The 25,220-nt window shown below is 40.9% G+C and overlaps 1 protein-coding gene across 12 annotated transcripts in view; it reads right to left on the bottom strand.

The window, feature by feature from the left end:
- DTNB (dystrobrevin beta) overlaps window positions 1-25,220 on the bottom strand; it is a 234,984-nt gene that overhangs the window by 24,160 nt on the left and 185,604 nt on the right. For 7 of the 12 annotated variants that reach the window (XM_041756399.1, XM_041756402.1, XM_041756393.1 and 4 more), the window contains 4 exons: window positions 21,246-21,331; window positions 20,277-20,390; window positions 14,487-14,583; window positions 8,992-9,012 (listed from right to left, as the gene is read on the bottom strand). In XM_041756399.1, coding sequence (XP_041612333.1) covers window positions 8,992-9,012; window positions 14,487-14,583; window positions 20,277-20,390; window positions 21,246-21,331 — 318 coding nt within the window. Of the gene's footprint in view, window positions 1-7,351; window positions 7,463-8,991; window positions 9,013-14,486; window positions 14,584-20,276; window positions 20,391-21,245; window positions 21,332-25,220 lie in introns of those variants that run through there. The other 5 variants (XM_041756400.1, XM_041756403.1, XM_041756395.1 and 2 more) reach the window with 2 other exon arrangements.

The following is a 25,220-nucleotide window of genomic DNA, read 5'->3' as shown; positions in this document are numbered from 1 at the left end:
GGGCAACCATTGGAATATAGAGGTCAAGGGTGCTACTAAATACCCTACAATGCATAGGTCAATCCCCCACTGGCCCCCCCAAAGAGTTATGTGGCCCACAATTCCACAGTACTGAGGATGAGAAACCTGGTCTTCTTTTCCCAGGTGGAAAAGCAAGGGCAGGTCACCCATAGCCTCAGGATAGCTTGGGACCCTCAAGAGGCCCAAGAATAAACTATCACACATTCTGCACATTTGGAAGATGTCTGGGGGTGGGGGTAGCTCTAGGTCTCAGAGTCTTCTAGATTCTGTCTGTCTTGGTTTCCTGAGGTCTGAGCTGGTTAAACACAGGAGTTGAAATTTGAAATGTGAAAACAGTGAACAATGAATAAATATTATGTATATTTAAGTTAATAAGAACACATAATAATAAAAGTACTAAAGGATTTATTAAAAAAATAAAGTGCTGAAGGATTTATCGTCAACTCATGGAGCAGTGGTGAATTGGCATGGATCCTTATTAAAAATACATTAGCTGCAGTTAACTGTGTCTCTGCATTGCCTCTAATTTCACAAAACATGCTTCTACTTTTCTCTTTTCTTCTCTTTCTTTCTCCTTCCAGCTCCCTTCTCCATTCCTCCTTCTCCCACACCCTCTGCTCCTTCCTTTTAAAGCTATACTGCAGTGCCAAATGACAGTAATTCTACTTGCCAGATTATGATTGGCAGCAAATGGAGAAGAGTGCAAAAGTCCACTGTATCCTTTATAACATGCTTCTTTTATTTATTTATTTATTTATTTTTTTAATTTATGATAGTCACACAGAGAGAGAGAGAGGCAGAGACATAGGCAGAGGGAGAAGCAGGCTCCACGCACCGGGAGCCCGACGTGGGATTCGATCCCGGGTCTTCAGGATCGCGCCCTGGGCCAAAGGCAGGCGCTAAACCGCTGCGCCACCCAGGGATCCCTAACATGCTTCTTTTAGCTGAAACTAAGCAGATGTTCATTTTAACATCAGAACCAGCCCGAGGTCAGCTATAAGACCCCAGAGATTGGTAGAGCATCATGAAGGCTCACAGATCCAATCTTATACAAAAGAGGATGCTAGGGTGGGGTCTAACAGAAAGAGAACACTAGGGATTCTTCTGTGGAAGCCCAAGAATCCCAGAGATAAACCCAAAAGAGAGGGTTTCATGGGAGCAGCTGATGTTTTCTTAGGATGCATTCTTTTGTCTAAACAAGTAGGAGGTAGAAGGATGGCATAAGTCAACACTGACAGAGGAGCTGGTTATTGAAAGAAAGCCCAGATGATGAAGGGAGGGCCAGAAAGTTTCAAAGTCGGGATCCCTGGGTGGCGCAGTGGTTTAGCGCCTGCCTTTGGCCCAGGGCGCGATCCTGGAGACCCGGGATCGAATCCCACATTGGGCTCCCAGTGCATGGAGCCTGCTTCTCCCTCTGCCTATGTCTCTGCCTCTCTCTCTCCCTCTCTCTGTGACTATCATAAATAAATAAAAAAAAATTAAAAAAAAAAGTTTCAAAAGTCACCAAAGGAGACACCACTCTAATGAACCCAGTTGGTTTTCTGTAGACCCTTCTTGTTTTGTTTTGTTTTTTAAGATTTATTTATTCATGAGAGACACAGAGAGGCAGACACACAAGCAGAGGGAGAAGCAGGCTTCCTGTGGGGAGCCTGATGCGGGACTTAATCCCAGAATGCCGGGATCATGACTGAGCTGAAGGCAGATGCTCAATCACTGAGTCACCCAGGTGCCCCAGACCCTTCTTGGTTTATAGCCTTTCTGCATTATACAGACTGGTATCAGTGAGGAAAGGATCAAAGGGTCCTGAAGTTAAGATGAGAAAACAGGTTTGTAAAGGCAATGCACATGTTCAGATGGAAAAGAAGTGAGGTTTTGTCAAGAAGGTTCTATGAATCAGAAAAGCAATCCACTCATATGTAATCCAGTAAGACAGAGTAAAGATTTAGTTCCTTCTCCTTCATTGGTTGAAACCGAAGGGGGCTGAGGGTTGGACAAAACAAAGCCTATTTTTCAGAGCTATCTGTACTCTACTACTCTACTGAAAATTTTCTTTCCAGGGTTGCTGCTAACTTCCTGATTGTCAAATCCAAGGGCTTCCTTATCTTATTGCCTTGTTAACTTTCACCCTTGTGAAATTTTCTGAGCTTTCACAAGAATGCAAAATCCTACCCTTCCTACCTCTTTTTTCTTCCTTTTCTCTACTATGGTTTTCCCCTAAGGCCTGTGTTTCTGAGGAACCCTAATTTTATGTTGAAGACTTCCGAATCTACAATGCTAGCCATGTTTTCCCACTGAAATTCCAGTTGCAAATCCCCAAATATATATGGTAGACTAGACAAAAGGCTTGACTGTCTGCCTAATCTTTGGAACTCACTATGTTCAAAATCAGGTCAAAGTCTCTTTCTTGACTCTGATCATCTCCTCTTTTCACTTCTTCAGTGTACCCATCATTTTTCCAGGTCTTTAGGCTCAGAACCTAGGAAAGTCATCTTTTACTTATTCTTTTCTGTTGATGCTTTGCTGAGACTCAGACTCTAGTATTCTGGGTGAGACAGTGTATCCTAGGAATCCAACAGTCTTCCAGTGGAAGGAAAATTTCTCCAGTTTGGTGTGTAGAGAATTTTCCTGGAGTTCTGGGAGGATAGTTTTCACATGTTATATGCATTCTGGCCAAGAGAGGAAAAGACATGAATATAGTACAGAAGGGAAATAAAAAAGCAGGTAAGGAAATTTCTCAGTCTGTCATTGATCTGGGGGATGAGAAATAGTGGGGATGCTGCAAAGACTCAAAGTGATTTCCCTTGACATCCTCAGACGGTAAATTCCTGGTAGGTGTTCAAGGTATTTTGGGAGAGTGAAATGCAAATATTTATTTTTAACATTGTAATGGTATTTCCTCTTTTTAGAAGAAAATTGAATAAAAAATAAAAATGAAACAACTACCAGGTTCCTTTTAAAAATTTATTTTATTTTTTATTTTTTTAAAGATTTTATTTATTCATGTGAGACAGAGAGAGCGAGAGAGAGGCAGAGACATAAGCAGAGAGAGAAGCAGGCTCCAGGCAGGGAGCCCAATGTGGGACTCCATCCTGGGATTCCAGGATCATGCCCTGGGTCAAAGGCAGGCGCTCAACCACTGAGCCACCCAGGCATCCCAACTACCAGGTTCCTATAGTGAGTACAGGAGCAGAGACTGATGAATGAGCCTACTCTGCAGACTTTCACAAGGCAATCTATGTGTAGTTAGCAAATCAGAGAGAGAGTCTACACTCTACACTAGGACCCAGGCTGAAGGTTTGTGGCATAGTCATATAGTACACAACACTGATCTTTGTTTACCAAAAGACATCTGTGGAATTTACAAACTTTAGGGGGAGAGCAGTGGTGCCTATGGCTCAGGATATCACTGATCTGGCTTGTGGGTTTTTTTTTTTTTTAAGATTTTTTATTTTATTTATTCATAGAGACACAGAGAGAGAGAGAGGCAGAGACACAGGCAGAAGGAGAAGCAGGCTCCATGCAGGGAGCCCGACGTGGGACTTGATCCCAGGTCTCCAGGATCACGCCCTGGGCCGCGGGCGGCGCTAAACCGCTGCACCACCACCGGGGCTGCCCTTGTGTTTTGGTTTTTAAGGTATCACACCAACAATGAAATAATGTTCATACTATCTGAGGGTGGTATATGTGTAGGATTTCTCGTTATCCTCCAAAAGGCCAAGTTCACTGCTTTGAACATATGTGGTAAGAGACTGCTAAATAAATGAATGTCAATTCTTTGCCGTGGGGAAGAAGTAGACTCAGGCTTCTCTTTCAGAGTATGGTAGGGTCAGAGAGTCCAGAAGATTTAGAGGAATGTGAATCTGAATCACTTCCCAGTGAGATTGTGTCCAAAGGTTAATTAAATGAAGCAAGAAGAGGAAATGGTCCATAAGCACACCAAGGGGTTTACCAATAATCTCTTTAATGGACAAGGAGGTTTTTATTTGTGTTGTGTAGAGTTTTTTTTTTTAAAGTACTTTCTCTTAAACTTACAAAGTTAATATTCATGACATTTGTTAGAGTCCTCATGGGTCAACCATGGCTAGCTACATATTGAGTGGCCTTCCTCTGAGCCAGGTCAGATATGTGGGCTTCTAAGAGCCAGCCCACATCATGCTTTCTCTGGTGTAGTTGTAGTGGGCTATTTGTCTGATTCTAGAAATCAGAAAGGGCAAGGGGCAAGATCCCGCTTGATATCCCAACTTACTGAAGTGAAAAAGAAAGGTTTGCAGTGTGTTAGTGGACTCCCCAAGATTCCTCTAATCACATAATTTTCAGAGTCCCACCTATAATCCTCTGGACCATTACCGTATTACTAATTTGGATCAGAGCCACCCTCATGGAAGCACCCTATCCTTATCGGTTACTGTCTGAAGTTAGAGTCTTTAAGCCTGACATTGATCTGTATATACCTTTTATATACAGATAAAAGGTAATGACTCCTAATAGGAGGATTCAGAGAAATGTTCAAGGAAACATCTTTCATGAATAAGCTGCACCCCTTGCCTTGGATAGCTTATTTTATTTGGTGTTAGCAATCCAGCAGTAACATTTCATGGTATTCTATGGTATACTGAGTCATTGTGGAAAATGGAACACTGAGATGTAATTAGAATGAATTTATACTTCTGAAATCTCTCCAGAGTAGGACTGGAGTAGCCTACAGCTCAACTGCACCAATGGCAGAAAATACCATTACCAGCATTACTCGTCAGTCTGTTGTTACCTTAGTGAGCTCCTTTGTAACATGCTGGTGAATCCCATCACCAGGCTGCAGGCATTGGGTTTTGACTAAGCAATGCTCAGAATATTTTCAAGTGATATAAGCAACTATAGATGTTCCACATTTTATAGATTATCTGTATTAAAAAAAGAGAGAGGATGATTTTATTCTACATAGCCAGTATCTCTTCTTTTGACAGAAATAAAAATTGAGTTAATAATAATACTAATAGGGGCAGCCCAGGTGGCTCAGCAGTTTAGTGCCGCCTTCAGTCCAGGGCCTGATCCTGGAGACCCAGGATCGAGTCCCACATCGGGCTTCCTGCATGGAGCCTGCTTCTCCCTCTGCCTGTGTCTCTGCCTCTCTCTCTCTCTCTGTGTCTCTCATGAATAAATAAATAAAATCTTAAAAAAAAAAATACTAATAGGGGCACCTGGGTGGCTCAGTGGTTGAGAGTCTGCCTTTGGCTCAGGTCATGATCCCAGGGTCCTGGTATCGAATCCTGCAACAGGCTCCCCACAGGGTGTCTGCTTCTCCCTCTCCCTGTGTCTCTCAGGAATAAACAAATAAAATCTTAAAATAATAATAATAATAATAATAATATAGGGGGACCTGGGTGGCTCAGTCAGTTAAATGTCTGCCTTTGGCTCAGGTCAAGCTCCCAGAGTCCTAGGATTGAGCCCTGCGTTGGGCTCCCTGCTCAGCAGGGAGGCTGCTTCTCCCTCTCCCTCTGCCCTTCTACCCTGGCCATTCTCATTCTCTTTCTCTCTCTCTCTCTCTCTCAAATAAATAAATAAATGAATAAACGAATGAATGAATGAATAAATAAATAAATAAATATCTTAAGAGAATACTAATATATTAGTTTGTTCTAATTCTTTCGGCAACCCTGGAATTCCTTGAAATTCCTTTCCTACCTTTATATAAAGGGTTTTTCTGAACCATGATTTGTCTCCTGAATGGGTGGACCTATTGTACAGAAGTACCTTGAACAAAGTGACTACCATAGGTTACTCGAAGCAGTTATGTCCCTTATAATTAATAAAATTACGAATTCACACTGTTTTTTTAACTCAAAATCTTGTAAATCTGGTTAATACTGGTTTTCATTCAGCAACTATTTACTGAGTATCTGCTGCATGGCAGGCACTGGGCTAGCGACTGGGGATACAGTAGTGAAAAAGGCAAAGTCCTTTAATTAGAGTCTGATGATTATCGTGGGCCTGATTAACCCTGACTCAACTGATACAATCTAATTTCTCAGCCTGTTAAACTGTAGGGTATATCGTAGGTTGGAGAGTCACTCAGTGAAGTCTTATCTGAAATAGTCAGGCAGCTCTGCCCTTAATTATAACCCCTGGATCTGAGAAGAGAGAAGAGAAGGAGGAAGGGAGGGAGAGAAAAAAGACAGAATTATCAGCTGAGGTACTGATGGCACTCAAAGCACTGGAGACTGAAGGTAGGCCCACAGCTCCAGAGCTGCTAAGTCACAGTCATTACCCATTCCTCTCAAATCCCCCCAAAGCCAAAGTAATCCCTAAAGAAGAAAGAAGAAGGCAGACTACATGAAAAGTTTTCTATAATGGATTTATAGAGTCAATCTGGGAAGACTGTCTAGTAAATTCTTCATTGTACAAGTCTCTCACAATCATTTTATTACTCATATAGGATAATACATTTTGATAGGGAAGAAATTAAACTATACCAGCCAGAATCCAGGAAGGAAGAAAGTTACAACTTAGCTCTGTGCTAAATACCTTTTTGTGTCTCGCTCAGTAATGAGAGAGACTAAAACAGAAGTGCTAGTTCTAAAGCTTTATATGTCTATGTGTTAAAAATGTTGTTGAATTATATAAAGCCATTCAGTTTAAATTTGAGCTTCAGAGCTGAGCCTTGGGTGGGTCCAGTTTAAACCTGTGATGTAAACAGAGGATATTTAAACCTATATCCACAGAACAGAATGTCTTACCTACACAGTAGTGGAGAAAGATGAGGAAAAAACAATTCGTATCAATTCATGCTATGGATGGTCCTCTAAGTGTGTGAGGACAAGGTCATGGACTCAGGACCATGGCCATGGAGAACACCCAAGACATACACACAGGCGGTTCATTAGGGGCTAGCTTCAGTGGTCTGGGTCTAGCTTTTTATTTTGCCAACTTCAAGGGGATAATGATCTCACACAGAATCAAAGGTCACTGAAGTGTTATTTAATCCCCTGTCTGCTCAAGGTCAGCTCTTTTTTTAAAAAAATATTTATTTTTTTAAGTAATGCCTACACGCAACATGGGGCTCACACTCATGACCCTGAGATCAAGAGTCACACGTTCTACTGACTGAGCCAGCCAGGAACCCCAAGGTCAGCTTTAAATTGACCTGCGGGGGGGGGGGGGGGGGGAAACTGACCTACGAAACAATATACCAAAAATAGCAATTTCTGGTTCTTGCATTACATGGCAATCCATAATATTTTTTAAAAATAAAATATCTACTGGAAGCTCTACTGCTACCATTAAAATAGACACTCATAATGTCTGTCCTCTTCTGAGAGAGAGTTCTTAGGTTAGGTGCAAAGTACTTCACTTGGAGCTGGTACATTCAGACAGGGATCAGGAGATGCTAGTCTGGGCAGACTGCTTGAGTAAGTTCCCAGCAAGTGGTTTTAGCTGTGACGTGCATCTTTGGGGTATGGAGGAGAGAAGAGAAGGAGAACATTGGTTGTCAGCAATTACAGGTGAGGTGATGCCCTGGATGGGCAGGAAGGAGGTGAGACTGTCAGTGAAACAGTGGGAAAAGGGAGGAAAGATGTTTCCAACACAAGCTCATCCATTCTCCTACTTGTGGTAAGCATTTCCAGCATCTGCTTCTCTGTGGCTTCTAAGCAAACTGGAGGATTATACTTCCATGCCCCCTTGAAGTCAAGTGTGATCATGTGACTTGCTTTGGCCAATGAAATGTAGTGGAAGTGAGGTGTATCACTTCCTGGAAGAAGTGTTTAATGATTGGGCTTGATTTTTCCATCCTCATCTTCTGCTTTACCCATGTGAATGTACCTACTGAGGAAGTGCCATAAGATCAAAGCAATAAACTATGTGTGAATGAGGAAAAAAACCAAACCAAACAGACTTGTTATAGTAAAGCCACTGATATTTCTGGGTTGTTTGCCTATCTTAACCACATAATCTATTTTCTTTCCCTCTTTTTGACAATCTGTCTTTCCCTTGCTCCTTTCTTGCCTCTTCCCCTCATTCAATCTCTTCCTTCCTTTCTTCTCCCCTTTATTATTTCATTGTCCTAACTGAAAATAATTAAAAATATAATGTATATTCCTATTCTTAATCTAAAACATGGGTCAGTTTGTTTTTTGAAAAAGAAATGAGTAAATTTTTTTGATTAAACATTTTATATTTTTCTCTTTTAAAATTAAAGCCCTGAGGTGAATTAAAAATCAGCTTTAGCTTATGTAAAAAAATTTATGCTTTGAAAACCTTATTGTGTTATATAAACATACAGTGTACTATTGTGGATAAGCCGTCAATTGATTTTCTTGTGTGGGTTAAGGGCTATCTGGAAAAATAAAAACAAACATAAAACTTCCCTAAACACCATGCAACAGCCATGCAGCTCAAAAACCAGAGCTCCCCATGGAGCAGGATCTGAACAGGAAATCACTTAGGTCATAACCAGCCACTTAGTTTTCATTGGTAACTTTGTTACAAAGGCTACTGGAGCTGGAGCATCCAGAAGCCTGTTCAAGACTAAAGGAAATTTGAAGTTATCACAAACACTACACATTTTCATGCACAATCATTCATGACCTGAGGTCACCCCCACAACCCTAAAAGTTGTTTCGAGCAATTAAAGTCACTCTAGACACGAAGCAGCAGAGAATGCAAAAGCAGGAAAATGCAATCGTAGCCTGGCTGATCATGCATATTTAACGAAACACAACAGATGTGTGCTTTAAAAAAAATTCAACAAGCTCTGGTTTTAAGTAAGAACATGCGCTACTAGGTAAACATGATGTGGACTTTCCGGCCATTTTACACCACCAAGGAGAGAACTGCTGAAAGTTTTACACATAACCAACTCTGCAGAGATGAACTTGTACAGGGAGGAGAGGAAAAAAGTATGGAGCAGTTACAGGAGGGAAAGAAGAACATGCAAATAGAGCAAGAATCAGGTAGAGAATTCTCAAGTTCACTTACTGCCTGCTTTTGTTCTTCCTCCTAGAAATGTTGAAGATGGAAAAAAGGCAGAGGGAAAAAGGAAAGAGATTAATGCCCATCACCACAAACTTTTGGAATAAATGAGAAGAATCCAGCAAACCAGGCCAGGCCCATGGGTTCTGAGACCAAAGACCTCGTCCACTGTCAGAGCACCATCATCTGGACAGAGTGAAGGGCAGGCCTCTGCCCCACCCAATTCACCCAGTGCTAGCTTCTAGAGCTGGGAAACCATCTAATCCAACTTCCTCATTTACAGACTGAATGGGCCTGACTTGACTGAGGTCACATAGTTATTTAGGGTAAACTAAAGGAAATAGCTCAACTAGGCCTCAAAAGCCCAATAATCATTCAAGCTCACCATCTCCAACATTCTTGTGTGTTCGCTAAGTTTCCCTAAGCCAGCAGTCCTCAGAGCAGCAGTGGCACCTGGGAACTTGTCAGAGATGCAAATTCTGGGAGCCGGCCAAGCCCACCTGAATCCAAACTCTTGGGGTGGGTGGGGCACAGCAACATGTTTCAGAGCCTTTCAGCTGATTCTGATGCCTGCTAGTTTGAGAGCCACTGCCCTAAAAACTTCCCCCAAACTAGCAATTTCACCTGACCACAGATTCTTTTAGTCCCCTCCTCTTCACTGGCTTTTGGGTTGCTTTGTAGGTTTTTTCCCCCAAGGATGCAAATGTATCCCCATTTCTCCAATAAACTCAAAACTGCTTCAGGGCCCTGAGAGGCTTTTGAAAAAAAGCTCTTGACTTCAGTTTCTAATTCAACACAGGTTCCTTTTGTACTTCTTATGCATAAAGCACAGAAAACATGAAGCTAAGGTGTGGCCTCCCAGTGGCAGCAGACAGAGTGGGTGCACGCCAACTCCCAGCTACCAGAATGCATCCCTAGGAGGAAGCACAACAAGGACGAGATAAACACTTCTGAATTTCTCTCTCCTCAGTCCCTGGTTCTTCAGCGAATCTGTCTTTTAATGGGTCTTTGGGCTTCCTCTTTCTGTGCCCATCAGGGTAACTGTGGTCAGGGAGCCTCTGCTCTTTGCCCCCAGTGTGCAAATCTAAAAGCTGCTGCGATGGTTCTATTTAAATCGGATCCATCCGTGCAGGCAGTCTTCACTGAACATGTGTGTAGGAGGTCTTAGGGATGGACGAGTGCTTCTGCTTTCACAGAGTCTGCAGATCTGAAGGCAATGGTGAGATTTCAGAAAATCTCACTGATTACAAAAAGGAGAGAAGAGGTAAAGAATTTGGAAAAAAATAATTTTGGTCCTGCAAGGGAGAGACATGGACTAGGAATTATTTACTTCTTAAAATATTTTATTTATTTATTCATGAAAGACTCAGAGAGAGAGAGAGAGAGAGGCAAGAGACACAGGCAGAGGGAGAAGCAGGCTCCATGTAGGGAGCCCGACATGGAACTCGATCCCGGGTCCCCAGGAACACACCCTGGGCCGAAGGCGGCACTAAACCACTGAGCTACCGGGGCTGCCCTGGACTAGGAATTAAACGGGTATCAAGAACTCTCTTAAGGAGACTCCAGCTCTGCACAAGAAGATGTGCTTCATAATCAAAGCCAGCTGCTAGATGCCTGACCATACCTATGCTTACAGGCGTCCAAGCAAAGAGGGGCCCTGGGCAGGAGCCGAGTTAGCCTTAAGCAGTTAGCACCTTTCAGCTTTTGCATCTGGCACGCAGGGCTCTGGTTAGAAGGGATTCGAATTCTGCAATTGGGCGGAGATCTCCCTTCCTGGCCAGGCTTCCCTGTCAGAACATTTTTCTTCCATTCACTAGGCAAGGCAAACAGCCATAGGAAGAGTTATTAAACAATTTAAAAAGTATTTTTCTTGCTGGCACTAAGTGTTGAAATGGACACTGAGATAGTGGGGGAGGGATGAGCTGATCCTGACAGGCTGAAATTGCAGCTGAGGTCAGAAGACCAGGACAAAAGTTCTCAGAGCTGTTTCTAAAACACCTCCCTATTTCCTCTGCTTTCTCCAGGTTTGGTAGTGGAGGTAACATTGCTTTGGCTCAACAGAATAGGGGAATTTCAGAGAGCAATGTTTCATGTTTGCACATCTGGTGACTCTGCTAGGGAGAGTCTGTCCAAGGACATGACATCATTACAATGTGCAGTGGACACGTGTCAGGTTAGGATGGGAGGGGTGTATGGGGGCGGGAGCCTTTTCTGCTATGCACTGGGATAGACAGACGGGGATGGGCTTTGATAAAGTGTTCCTTAGGATGGTGTCATAGTATTTAAACTTGCACAAGTTGCTCAGATAAAGCCTTAGAAGGCTCTGTCAACACAGAGAACAGTGCAGATACAAGGTCTTAGAAACTTTTGGTTATTAGCCAGTAAGCTGTGGTCAGAAAACACTGATTGGTGGCAAATGGTGTAGGAACCAAGTTGATTTAAAGGAAGCCCTAATACTTTGACTAAAAAGTGCACATCTAGAAATGCTTCTGTCACCTAAAAACATGTGAGGCTTTTCCACGTGGGTGGCATCTGGCTAGGTGGCCAAATCCTGCCATAACCACTGCAGTTGTCTATGTGAAAGTTTACATCCCAAACTTCATTTGCAAATGAGGTTGAAATCCCAAACTACAGATTTTACCTGGTGACTGTCTCGAAAGCAATATGAGAAAAATGAAACATGAGGTCGAAAAATATTGGGAACATAATTTAGAAAGTGAAACACCAACATGCAACCACTTCCAGATGAAAAAAGTTTGAGGAAGGTTACCTATACACATGAATCAGGGAAAAGATGTAAGGAAAAGATACAGTCTAACCCTGGGTACCTGGGCATCAGTCTATATTATGTCATTAAAAACAACAACAACAACAACAACAAACTAGTAAGAAGGTCCCTGATACTCCTTGGTGCCAGGGGCTGAAACTTACTGATCACCAAATACCTAAACATGATACTCAGGAACCAATATTTTCTTGCTGAATAAATGTATGATTACCTTTTACCCTGCCTTATTCCCAAAAAGGGTTTTAAGATTATTGTTGAATGAATTAATAAGCAATGGTAACACTTCATATGTATACTTTCTTAAATTATCATTTTTCAGATAAACAGACAATGTACATTATATTTCACTGAAGCAGTAGAAAGAAGTCACTGTGAAATGGAAATTTACTATGTGGTGTATTTTAATTTATGAGTATCCCAGACCATGTGGTTTGATTGTCCATTTGACTAAGTGCTTACAGCTGTTTTATGAGAGAATTAAATGCTAGCAGACTGAACATCAATGAAGGCAGGACAGTGCTTTGAAATTAAAATTAGGATTCTAAAGCATACTTTTATTATGGGTTGGTGAATATTTTTAATAGTAGGAAAACATCTTTGACATTTTCATGGAAGTCACTGATTCCTATAGATGACCTTGTAGGAGTGTATATAATACACAAATTAGGATTGTTCTATCATCCTTTTAGGAAGCTGGACACTAGAGGTGTGAGATTTTCAACTGTAAATTCTAATCAGTGGATAAAAAGACAACATTCCTGGTCTGTGTTGCCAATTCTTCCTCCCAGTCTCAACGACCTCAGCCTATCAGGTGAGTAAATTATAAGACATTTAAGAAGCTGGCAGGGGATTCTACAAAACGGAGCACTAGGATCCTGCTTATTTTACTGAAATCATAACTGTAAGTTAATAGCTAGAAATACAAAGAAATTCAGGGCTTGGGATCAGAGTTCCAGGCATCAGCTCATTCTGCTTAGCCCTTGAACACAGGTAAGAGAAGTGAACTACAAGGTCAAGTGAGATACATGGGGCTCTGAAACATGTACTCTAAGGAACCGAGGGCCACCCAGCTGATGAGAAAGCACACCGTGGTACTTTGGGGAGATATATTCTGACCTCCCTTCAGTTTGCATAAACCTTTTGCCTTTTACAAAAATTACCCTAGCGTACCTTCCCATCTATGTTTGGGTAATATCTGAGAGCACCTTACTAAAAGGAGTTTGACACAGGCGAGGGGTGGGTGGATCCCCTTACCTCCTGCCTAACAGGGGACTCCCCTCACAATGGCAGGGCTTTCAAAGCCCCACATGGCTCCAGATGTTACACCAGGCAAGTGTACTTAAGTACATCTCTGCTGTCTTGAGTGGGTGGTGGGGTAGGAGGTGCTGGATACTTGACAACTATTAAAGGGATTTGGGCCAGCTTTTATGTGTAAGATTTTCTTTAAACAAGACCCACTTAGACATGAAATATTTCTCAGGTGAAATTCTGTTAAAAGGGTTAATGGAGAAACATGTTTCATGCAAAACAACTCAAATACCCAGGACCAAAGTTAGGGGAAAAGAAAAAAAAAAAAAAAACACCCTCAGCTCAAGACTAAAAGAAGCAATTGTCTTGAGCAAGTCACAAGTCAGTTTAAAACACAAACACTACATTTACCCAAGTTGCTAATACCACTAGCCTCATTATGAAGGGACTCGTTTAGAATAGAGAATTTGAAGAAAAGTCTCCAAGCTGATGTTTTCTTGAGCCGCCAACCCTAGTCTGGACCCTCGTCACTCACTTCAGGCTAGATGATTATATTTGTCTCCATTTCTCAGTTAGTTTCTCTCCTCTCTAATCTGTTCTATGCACTTTCCCAAACTATTATTTCCAAAACCTTCAATAAGTCCCCCACCACAGGATTAAATCCACTCCCCTCAGCCTGGCTTTTGAGGTAATCCACACTTTGTGATTTTCACTCTGGCTGCTAACTCTGTGTTGTACCACAAAATACAGTGGCTTCACAGCATAGACACAGAGACCTCAGGAATTAACAGCAAGAACAGATGTGCTCTGGTATTGCTGCTCCGTATCTGGGTAAATATTTCTGTTGAATGCCAGTAAAACTGTCTAGGTGAGGACATTTAAATGCCAAGCGTGCCTCTCTCTCCTCTGGGGTATAGGGGTCATAACATATTCTTCAACAAAAATAGATCGTGAGACCTGCATCATCCCAGAGTTATTTAAGCCCCAATATAACAAACCTAGAACAGAGATTGTGCTATGTTGTTTCACCTAATAAAGTTATTAATTAGAATTAGTCTGATCAGCTTGGTTTGCTGCTGCAATACTTACTAAATTGGACACTTAATCATTGTTAAGTATTGGTGTGGAATATTTGAAATCTTAAGAGAAGCTTTAAACAGCTGAGAAATATTCACAGTTACTATCCTGTTTACAAATCTTTATATTTGTTCATAAAAGCAATGATTCAAGGACATGACTCTAGTTCCAGTTACTCATTTTTTATAATTAGGCTGCACATTAATTTAGATGACTTTCTGGATCATGGCTAAACTCTATGGGCGGCAACATTTCAGCCTTTAGCTGCATCCTGTTCTGGCACCACAGGGGAGGCAGCAGCTGAGCTGGAAGTGAAGGGTAGCTCAGCAGCTGAGGTGCGGGCAGGTGGGGAGGCTGGGAGGCAGGGAGCAGGCCAGGGTTCTCATACCTTCAGCAGCTTCATCAGCCCTTCCAGCTGAACCATCAGCTCGCGCCTGCTCTCCTGTAGCGCCGACATTCTCTGCTCCAGCTCATCTTTCCTCTGCCTGTCCAAGAGGAAAGGCCCATCAGAAAGGAAACTCTGAGGATAAAGCGACCTTCAAAAAAGGGTCCAAGTGTAGGTGAAGTGGGTTGTAGGCCTGACTCTGCTGAGCAAGTCATTTAACCCCTGATATATTATGTAGAAGGTGGTGATAATATTTGTTTTGCTCACTCCTCTTTCCTGTTCTAAGAATGGTATATTTAAATGTTTTAGAAAACACACAATATAGATAAGGCAATATAGAGAAAGAAGTACTATTATTATTATTATTGAAGTGATTTTTAAAAATTCCTCAGGAAATCAAATGCCTCATCTAGAAAGATATATAAAACTAGTCCAAATTTAAATTGATAGTGGACAAAGTGTATGATAACTGCTCGGGGACAATAGGGTTCAGTTGCTATTGCTTCTAGCACCAGATGCCAACCTCAAGAGAGTGACTGACATCAGGGTGACTCTGTGTCTATGAGAATTCACTTTTTCCTGAGGACAGATTTCATGTCAATTCTAGCACTCGCTATGTCCAAAACCAAACTTAAGACTTTAATCTGAAAATGGTTCTCTTTCCTGATTTCTTCCAGTTGTCATGGCTGAAAACCTCGGTCCTCTCTGACACGTTTCTTCTTATACCCTATACTCAGTCACTCAATTCAGATGATTCTTTCTCAGAAATGTAGGTGTCTTTCTTTTCTCCTGTCTCTCACTTTATCCAAGTGTGCCCCATCTCACACATGCAATAGTCTCTTATCTTGATTAATTCTGATTTCAACTGTTATGGTGAAAGGGAATAAAAATCAAGAGACTTAAGGCCCACCACTTACTAAATACTACAACCCTGGATGAGTCACTTACTGTGTAAGATCCTCAATTTTCTCTTTGCTATAATGGGACTGACTACAAACAACAACAACAGTATTTTGAGGATCAAATAAAATAATAGGTATGAAAGTGTTCTGTGAACTTTACAATGCTACTCAAAGAAAAACTGTTTATTTCACCATCCTCTGTAATACTCTCAGTAGGAGAATTTCTAGCATCACTAACACTCTCGCCTCACACAATCCATGCCTCGACTGTCCACTCGAGTAAGCACTAGCCATATGTGACTAATAAATACTTGAAACATGGCTATTCTGAATCAAGATGCACTGGATTTCAAAACCTTAGTGTAAAAAAAAAAAGTAAAATATCTTAATTTTTTAAAAATGTGGATTACATGTTGAAATCGTAATATTTTAGAAAAATCAGATTAAGGAAAAGATAGTTTTAAAATTCATGGCATCCATTTCCTTTTAGTTTCTCATTGTGGTTGTTAGAAAAGTTTTTTTTTTTTTTTTTAAGTTTTAATTATATATGTGACTCACATTATATTTCTATCAGGGAGAGCTGCTCCAGACCCCACCTGCATTCCCATCCCTACCTTCTATTCCCTTCCATGTCTGGATGTCTAGCTGATGGTTCCCTTTTCCCTAAACAGACCCTATCATTTCACCGCTCACAGTCATTCCCCCATTTCTTACATTTACTCTTTAGCATCCAACCCAAACGTCACTCTTCCCAGGAAGCTGCTCCTAATTACTTCAGTAGGTATCAGATCCTGCTCAATTAATCACCAGAGCAACTGGTGCTTCTCTGTGGCACTTAATTTATTTTACCTTGCATTGCTGTCATTCCTACCATGATGCAAAATCCTTGAGGTCAGGGGATGATGAGTTTTTGCGTGTACGGAATTATTAAGAGAATATCAGTTAACATCTAGTGAAGTTAACACAATCATTGTTTGAAATCCTTCAAGGATTTCCAATCACCTATCACTTAAGGCTCTCTAGAATCTGGTCTCAATTATTCAACTACTTTTATGTCTTATCACTGGCACTTGAAAAATTAATGCAATGGATGCCTGAAATAAATTCTTAGCTCCAAGACTCCTTCCCTTCTCTGAAATGTATCATAGTTATTTGGGGGATCATGCTGAACCCCAACTCCACTTCTCAGTGTTTTATCCCAGACTCCATCCACATCATCATCCCTACCTTTCATGGTCTAGCTCAAATTCCACTACCTCCATGGGTCTAATTGCTTGTAGTATATATATGAATATAAGCTTATAGCTTATATATATATACATGTAGCTTCCTTTTTAAAAGATTTTATCTTTTTATTTGAGAGAGAGAGAGAGAGAGAGAGAAGCAGAGAGAATGAGCAGGGGAGGGGAGAAGAGGAAGAAAGAGAAGCAGACTCCCTGCTGAGCAGGGAGCCTGACTTGGGTCTTGATTCCAGGACCCTGAGATCATGACCTGAGCTGAAGGCAGATGCTTAAACCAACTGAGCTACCCAGGTACCCCACCTTTTTAAAATTATTTTTTCCATACCCAGCTTGGAGCCTAATGTGGGGCTTGAACTCACAACCATGAGATCAAGACCTGATCCGAGATCAAGAATTGGATGCTTAACTGAATGAGCCGGTAGGCACCCACCCACTTAGATTTCTTACAACATAGGGCCCATACTACTTACTAACACTATACAATATTAGTTAACTGACTAGAAAATTATTTTAAATTTATTCCCAAAACGGTATTATAAATTTTTAAGATGGAATCAGTTTTTTAGTCTTCATACTCCCTAAATTTTCAGCACAGCTATAAATGCAATAAAGAAAAACTGACTCATTCAATTTTCTAGAAAGCCTTTGTTCTCTGAACTCTTTCTCTGTGCTAAGCATAACCAAATAATTGGGCAGCCCCGGTGGCGCAGCGGTTTAGTGCCGCCTGCAGCCCAGGGTGTGATCCTGGGGACCTGGGATCGAGTCCCACATCAGGCTCCTTGCATGGCTCCTTGCATGGAGCCGGCTTCTCCCTCTGCCTGTGTCTCTGCCTCTCTCTCTGTGTCTCTCATGAATAAATAAATAAATAAAATAATAAAAAAAAGAAAGTTTAAAAAACACAAATAATTATAATATGTGGTGAAAATGAATGAACTTTAGCTACAAACAACATGTTAGGATCCTGAAATATAATACTGAGGGGGGAAAAGGCTTCACTATACACATATAATATTTCTATAATACTCAAAAAGGAAAAATAAACACTTTAATATATGTATCATATATTTGATCATACTGTTTAAAAAGTAAGGAATGATAAACCAAATTCTGGATAGAGGTGAGCTCTGTGGGGAAGGTAGAAGCAAGGAAATGGGACCAGGGGCACTTACACATGACATGATTTTAACCACGTATGAGTAGGACACGAGTTCACGCATGTTCATTTTACCATTATGCTTCATATCTTGCATGGTTGTCATATACGTTATTATAATGAATATACCATTAAAAATAATAATCAAGGGGGAAGATGGCCCTGGTGGTCAGGATTCATAACCACTAATCCTTTTTTTTTTTTAAGATTTTATTCATTTATTCATGAGAGACACAGAGAGAGGCAGAGACACAGGCAGAGGGAGAAGCAGGCTCCACGCAGGGAGCCCAACGTGGGACTTGATCCTAGGACTTCAGGATCACACTCTGGCAGAAGGGAGGCGCTCAACCACTGGGCCACCCAGGCGTTCCCATAACCACTAATCCTAAGAATGAAATTCTCTATCTTCTTTTATTATACCAGCTGGGATTGGCAGTTCCTGGATAGATAGATAGATTAGATAGATAGATCAATCAAAACCATAAAGACATCAGATACCTAGAAATGAATCTTGCCCTTTATTTGTCTTTTGATAAACAAAAGGCCTTAATATGAATATAGATAAATTTACCAACTTCTTTCATGGTTAGTATTCTGAGAAATTATTTTCTATTCCAAAATCCTAAAGAAATTCCTGGGGCACCTGGGTGGCTCAGTCGGTTAAGCTCCTGCCTTCGGCTCAGGTCATAATCCCAGGGTCTTGGGATGGAGCCCCAGGTCGGGCTCCCTGCTCAGCAGGGAGTCTGCTTCTCCCTCTCCCTGTTCCTGGCCCCACCCCCCACTCCTGCTTTCTCTCCCTCAAGTAAATAAATAAAATCTTAAAAAAAAAAAAAGAGACATTCCCTACATTTTCTTCTAAAGTTTTAAAGTTTTGTCTTCATGTTTAATCCATCTAGTGGTGTTTTCTGTATGTAGTATGAAGCAGAGAGCCAGTATGTTTTGTCTGTATGCATAACCAATTGATGCTGCACACTTATGAAACAGTCCCTCTTTCTTCAGTGATAATGGAAGCTGCTTTTGAGATTAGATACTTCCTGATTTCTTAAGTGTTAGACCTCCTTGGATTTGGTTAAAATCTGCTCTTGCTGCCTACATGACACCCCCTGACTCAGCCCTTTGCCTACTAAATCTATGATATTTTTCAGACACCTCCAGCTTAATTAAGGACTTTCAGCAATCCCACTTCCAGTAACAGTTAAGACAGGAGTATAATCATTTTTGCTTTGCTAGATACAAAATAGTTACTTGTGCCAGAGCTGGGGTGGGGAAAGGGAATAGTTGTATCTTATGCTGAGAGTTTAGAGTTACACTGGGCTTGAGTCAGCACCAAATGCTCTCCCAGACTTCCTATTGCAGCACCAACCTGCTAACATCCCAGGCATGCAACAGAGGACCACATAGCAACCAAATCCTCAATCCCAATTAAATATAGAAACTAAAACGATTTTTCTGAAGAATGGAAATCTCTGTATCTCTAATGATTTTCATCTGCACAGCTTAAATTCTTTATGACTTATTTATTGATGATATAAATCTAGACAGAAAGATAGTTATAAAAAAACAATAATCTCTATTCTTCAGGAAAAGAAATCATGGTTGGGAAGCTAAATGACCTAAGCCAAAGGAAGAATTAAAAAAGGATATTCAGCTATGCAGAATCCCAGATGAGAGCACATTAAAAATCAAGTGTGGCATGTCAAATGTTACAACCTACACAGAAAAACCCACTCTCTGGACATTTAGAGGTCTATGAAAATCAAGTCACTAACTTAGTGTCCAAAATGTCTTCTTCACTTACCAAAGAGTACACACACATCTTTCTAAGACTGATAGGAAATAATACCCTAATAGCTTTGATCCAATCACTTTCATGTTATGCTCTTCTGAAGATTTCTCCATTCCCTCCAAAATAGCATCTGAGCGGGAGCTGAAGCTGCTCTCTACACCCTTATTCAGATCCCATGCCCTTTAGTCTCCCAGCCCTGAGACAGTTTATATTTATGTTGAAGTGGGAAGGTTCCATGACCATGGTGCAAGGGATTCCCCCTTGGTTTTGTGTCTGAGGATGTGCACAGGTAGCAAGCTCTCCGTCAACAGAGTCCTGCTCTATGAGGCGCCAGGAGAACATACTACTAGGACAGAAGAGCATTATTCCTGCCAAGAGTCTTTAAAGTTAGGCTAATGAACAAAATAGGAAAATTGATTGTAGAACAGTGGTTTTCTTATAGCAATCACAAAAGTATACATGCTGCTCTGTTGTCGTGGAACTGGAGACTGGTGTTGACCTGGTTCTGGAATGATGGCTAAAGTTCTCAGGGTCATTAATAATAGAATCTGAACACCTGAAGTGGTAACAGAATGAGTGGAATGCATTTGTTCTAACACAACTAGTTATAGTGATGAACAGCTTCTATCCCACTAGTTTGGTTTCCTGACACATAAATTCCTACCATAGTAGATTACCATTTGTGGCCAGTGGTGCAGTATCCCTACTTACCTCAGCAGCCGCAGCTCTGCCAACAACGTGGGGTTCTGTTGTGCCTTCTCGGGGGTGGGCTGGGAAGCCTGCTCATGCTCCAGGCGAAGACGCTGAATCTCTTGCAGGATCTCCCTAGAGAGGACAGATGAAAGAGAGATGGCTGCACAGCTCACCCTTTCCTGTCAGGACTTCTAACTCTAGTACAGTGGCCTCTACCAATCCTGTTCTGACTGCTTCCAAACGACCCAGATGTGAAAGAGCCACCTTCTTAACACTGTTCCCCTTCATATTTCCTCAATGAAACAATCCTTTGTGGTAGAACAAGCCATATAAATATTCTTCTCAAGAAGTTGAAAAATCTCCACAAAAGGAAACCCATCACCAGAATGCTCTGATCCTTTCTAGGGAAAGGAAAAAAGAACTCCCTGCAACTTCCTAATGTGGGTCCTATATGCTAACGTGCCCAGAGTCTTTGTCTTCCTTCTTTCTCTTGAGCTCCTCAGTGATGACAGCTGCCATTTCCTCTTCCTGTGCCTGTTACGTTACATCCAATCTCCTTGTCCTGGTTTCTGCCTTTCAGGGCATACTGGTGGGCTGTCTGGTCTCCGTGCCTTTAGATGGCTTTATTGTGAGAGACCAGAGAGTCACACACAGCACAATGGGCTGGGAAAAGATGACCAGATAGAACAAAAGGGGGTTGGAGTGGAAAAGGGAATCATGAGAGGGGAACTGGCAGGTGGGAGAAGGCACTGGGGGAAAGAATCCACCTGAGGGCACAGGAGCAGGGCTGTGGGCCCCGGAATGGTCAGCGTGCAGAGATATACAAATTAGAGTAGGGGCATTCCCACGGGTTAGTCTGGCCTATATTAACTCAGGTGGGATCTTCCTTTATGGTCAAAAGCCAGCTAATCTGCAAGGAAAATGAGAATCAGATACTTACATGATGATCTTGGACTTCAGAAGCTGTCTTGACCTCTGCATTCTTACCTGTTTTTGTTTTCCAGTTCTGCAATAAGCTGTCTTTGTTGTTTGTTGGCATCAAAGTTAAAACTCAAATCAGCAGGAGGACGGGTCTACAGTGAGGAGAAAGAAAGTTTTTTAATTTCTTTTTGTTTTATGTGTATGTGATTAAACGATATCCTGAGTCCTAGACTGATTTTTTTAAAGTGCATTTTTGAGGTATAATTTACATACCATAAAATTCACCCATTTTTTAAATTAATTATTTTTAAAGATTTTATTTATTTATTCATGAGAGACAGAGAGAGAGAGAGAGGTAGAGACACAGGCAGAGGGAGAAGCAGGCTCCATGCAGGGAGCCTGACATGGGACTCGATCCTGGGTCTCAGGATCAGGCCCTGGGCTGAAGGCGGTGCTAAACTGCTGAGCCCTCGGACTGCCCTAAATTCACCCTTTTTAAATATACCATTCATGGAGTCTTAAAAGATTTAAACAGTTGTGCAACCAATCACCACAGTCTAGTTTTAGAACATTTTCCATCACCACAAAACAATTCCCTCATGCTGGTTTGTCGTCAATTGCTACTCTCATCCTCAACCACAGGCAACCACTGATCTGCTTTCTATCTATAGTTTTGCTTTCTCTAGAAGCTTCAGATATACGGACTCATACAATATGTAGTCTTTGGTTTCTGGCTTCCACTAAGCATGTTTCTGAGGTTTGTCACTATTGCTCCATGAATCAGGTGTTCCTTCCTTTTATTGTTGAATAGTATTCCACTGTTTCTAGTTTTTGACTGTTACAAATGAAGTTGCTGCAAATTTTCATTTACAAGTCTTTGTGTTAATATATTTTTATTTCTCTTGGGTAATTACCTAGGAGTGGAATTCCTGAGTTATATGGAAACCCTGTATTTACTATTTTGAGGAACTGTCCAACTATTTTCCAAAGTAGCTGTACCATTTTAGAATACCTCCTATGAGTGTCAGTGTGATTTTTCCACATTGTCACACTTGTCATTGTCTTTTGTTTTAACCAGATTCTAGTGTGTGTGAGATAATAATTGTGGGTTTTTAAAAAAATATTTTTTATTATTTATTGAGAAAGAGAGAGAGAGCACACACATACGAGTGGGGGGAGGAGCAGAGGGACAGAAAGAATCCCAAGTAGACTCTGTGCTGAGTGCAGAGCCTAACGTGGGGCTCAATCCCAGGACCTTTAGATCATGATCTAAGCCAAAACCAAAAGCTGGACACCTAGACAACTGTACCACCCATGCACCTCCTAACTGTTGGGTTTTTTTTTAAAACAAATTGAGATATAATATACATACTACAAAATCCATTAGTGTCCAATTCAGTGGTTTTTAGTATATTTACAAGATTGTGAGATTATCATGGCTATCTAATTCCAGAACATTTTCATTATCCCCAAAAGAAACCCCATACCCAATAGCAGTCATTCCCCATTCCCTCTACACCCATACCCTGAGGACTGCTAACCTATTTTTTACGTGTATGGATTTGCCTATTCTGGATAAATCATATAAATAGAAACTTATAATATGTGATCTTTTACGTCTGGCTTCTTTCACTTAGCAAAATGTTTTCAGGGTTCATCTGTGTTGCAGCCATGTATCAACACTTCATTCTTTTTTGTGGCTGAATAATATTCGGTTACATGGATATACCACATTTTGTTTATGCATTCAACAGTTGATGGACATTTGAGTTCCTACCAGTTTTGGCTATTCTGAATAATATTGTTATCAACATCTGTGGACACATTTTTGTGCACAGATAGGTTTTCATTTCTCTTGAGTATATATCTAGGAATGGAATTACCTTTCCTAGCAACTGCCTTTTGAGGAACTGTTAAATTATTTTCCTAAGTGGCTGCACCATTTTACGTGCTCACTAGCAATGTATAAAAGTTCCATTTTTTTTTCCATATCTTTGCCAACACTTGTTATGGTACATCTTTTTGATCATAGTTATCCTAGTGGGTGTGAAGTGGTATTTCATTATGAATTCAACTTGCATTTTCCCTATGACTAATATATGGAGCACGCTTTCATGTGCTTATTGCCATTTGCATATCTTCTCTGTCAAAATAATTTGTGGTTTTGATTTGCATATCCACTGACATTTCTGACCCTTGTCACCTCCTTTAAGAACATGGAAGCCAATCACCACAAACTAGGAAAAAAGATGCATAGGCGATGTTTCTCTTTTTTTCATTAACCAGAATAGAAGCTCAAAATGAAGGCTCTGCAATAGCTACGCTTCACTCTGCATACACTTGGTTCAACCTAAAACATGACCAATCATGAAGCAGAAACCTTGTTTCCTGTCTACAGCTTAAAGATGCAATAAGTAATTATTTTCATGTGGCATTTCCTAAATAAAAAGGGTCACAAAAGCATAGCAAATGTGGGTGGGAGGTGTTTTTACCAAATATTTTTTCTTAAAAGAAAAAAAAAGGTGATGTTTCTTTCTCTAGAGTGGACCAACAGCCCAATTGAGCAAATTTTCTATATTCCACAGTCTTGTGAGAATCAGAGCTGAACCTCAGAAAAATGGCTTGCCTGAGACTGAATCTGCTGTAAATAACAGATTTTCAATTCCTGAAAACTGGAGTTAAAACAAATGGCTCCTTACTAGTGTGGGATCAGGGAAAATTATGGATGGGGAAATGTGCTCTAAAAGGAATTGGCAAAAAAAAAAAAATAAAAAAATAAAAGGAATTGGCTTCATGATGGCAAACAAAAACCTCACAGCATTTCACTGGAAATTTATTTTTTGTTTTTAAAATATTTTATTTATTTATTTGTGAGTGAGACAGCATAAGCAGGGGGAGCAGCAGAGGGAGAAGCAGACTCCCCATTGAGCAGGGAGCCCCATGTAGGACTCAGTCCCAGGACTCTCGAATCCTGAGCCAAGGGCAGATATGCAATGGATGGAGCCACCCAGGTGTTCCTTCACTGGAAATTTCTAAAGAATCTTTTCAGTTTTGAGTACTGCAGGGTTGAGGCTTCTTTCAAAGAGGAGAGGAATATAGGAATCAAGACTTATTATCAGCAGCAATTCTTAACCAGGCGAGATTCTTTGGCACCAGGAAGTATTGTTACTTGAGTACAAAGCAGTGTGGGAGGAAGATTTATACCCTGAGGCAGCAGTTCACCTGGACCACAGGGAGAGCACCCAGTGGTGAATGCTGAAGATGGCTTATTTCATCCAATCAAATTTTAAACACAGTCAAGTGTACATTAAATAACAGAGAAACTTGGGATTTTGTTTATTTACTATTTAAAACTCCATAGTGCTTCTTTAAAAAAAAAAAAAAAAAAGGCCAGGGATATGCCCTCTTCCTAAAATGCCTCTAGGATACTGAAGAGAAAAAAGACAGAAAGGTAATTATTAGTTCAGAAAGAATTATTAGTTCAGAATACTTCAACCACAAGAGACCTAAGGATGATTTCTTTAAAAAATAACTAGTTCATTTGTTTACTTGACAAATATTTTGTACGTACCTACTATGTGCTAGATACTATTCAAGGAAGTAGGATGCATGAGTGAGTAAGATACAGTCCCACCCTTATGAAGCTTACATTATGCTGGCAGAGAAAGATAAGAAACCAAAGACAGAAGTACAGACCATCAGTAGTGATAAATCTAATGACAAAATATAGGGTAATGAAATAGAATAAACTGAGACAGAAGACTTTCTGAATGATGTGATTATGAAAAGGCTCTCAGAGAGTCAAGTGGGGAAGCAAACCAAGTGCTGAGAGAGGGGCATGCTAGGCCAAAGCCAGGGCCTGCAGCTGCTCCATCTGGGTGTGTTCGGGTCAGTATTGATGGAATAGAGTGGACTCTGCTGAAATGGTAGCTGACTCTAGGAGATGACCCTGGGGTCCCGATCACCAAGGGCCTTTTAGCATTGGAGAGGAGTTTCCATTTCATTCTGAATGTAGTATGAAGCCACTGTAGGATTCTAAAT

Source organism: Vulpes lagopus, chromosome 5 (assembly GCF_018345385.1).
Source record: "Vulpes lagopus strain Blue_001 chromosome 5, ASM1834538v1, whole genome shotgun sequence".
NCBI classification, from domain to species: domain Eukaryota; kingdom Metazoa; phylum Chordata; class Mammalia; order Carnivora; family Canidae; genus Vulpes; species Vulpes lagopus.
The sequence above is the reverse complement of the archived record's forward strand: the minus strand, read 5'-3'. Positions and strand labels throughout refer to the sequence as shown.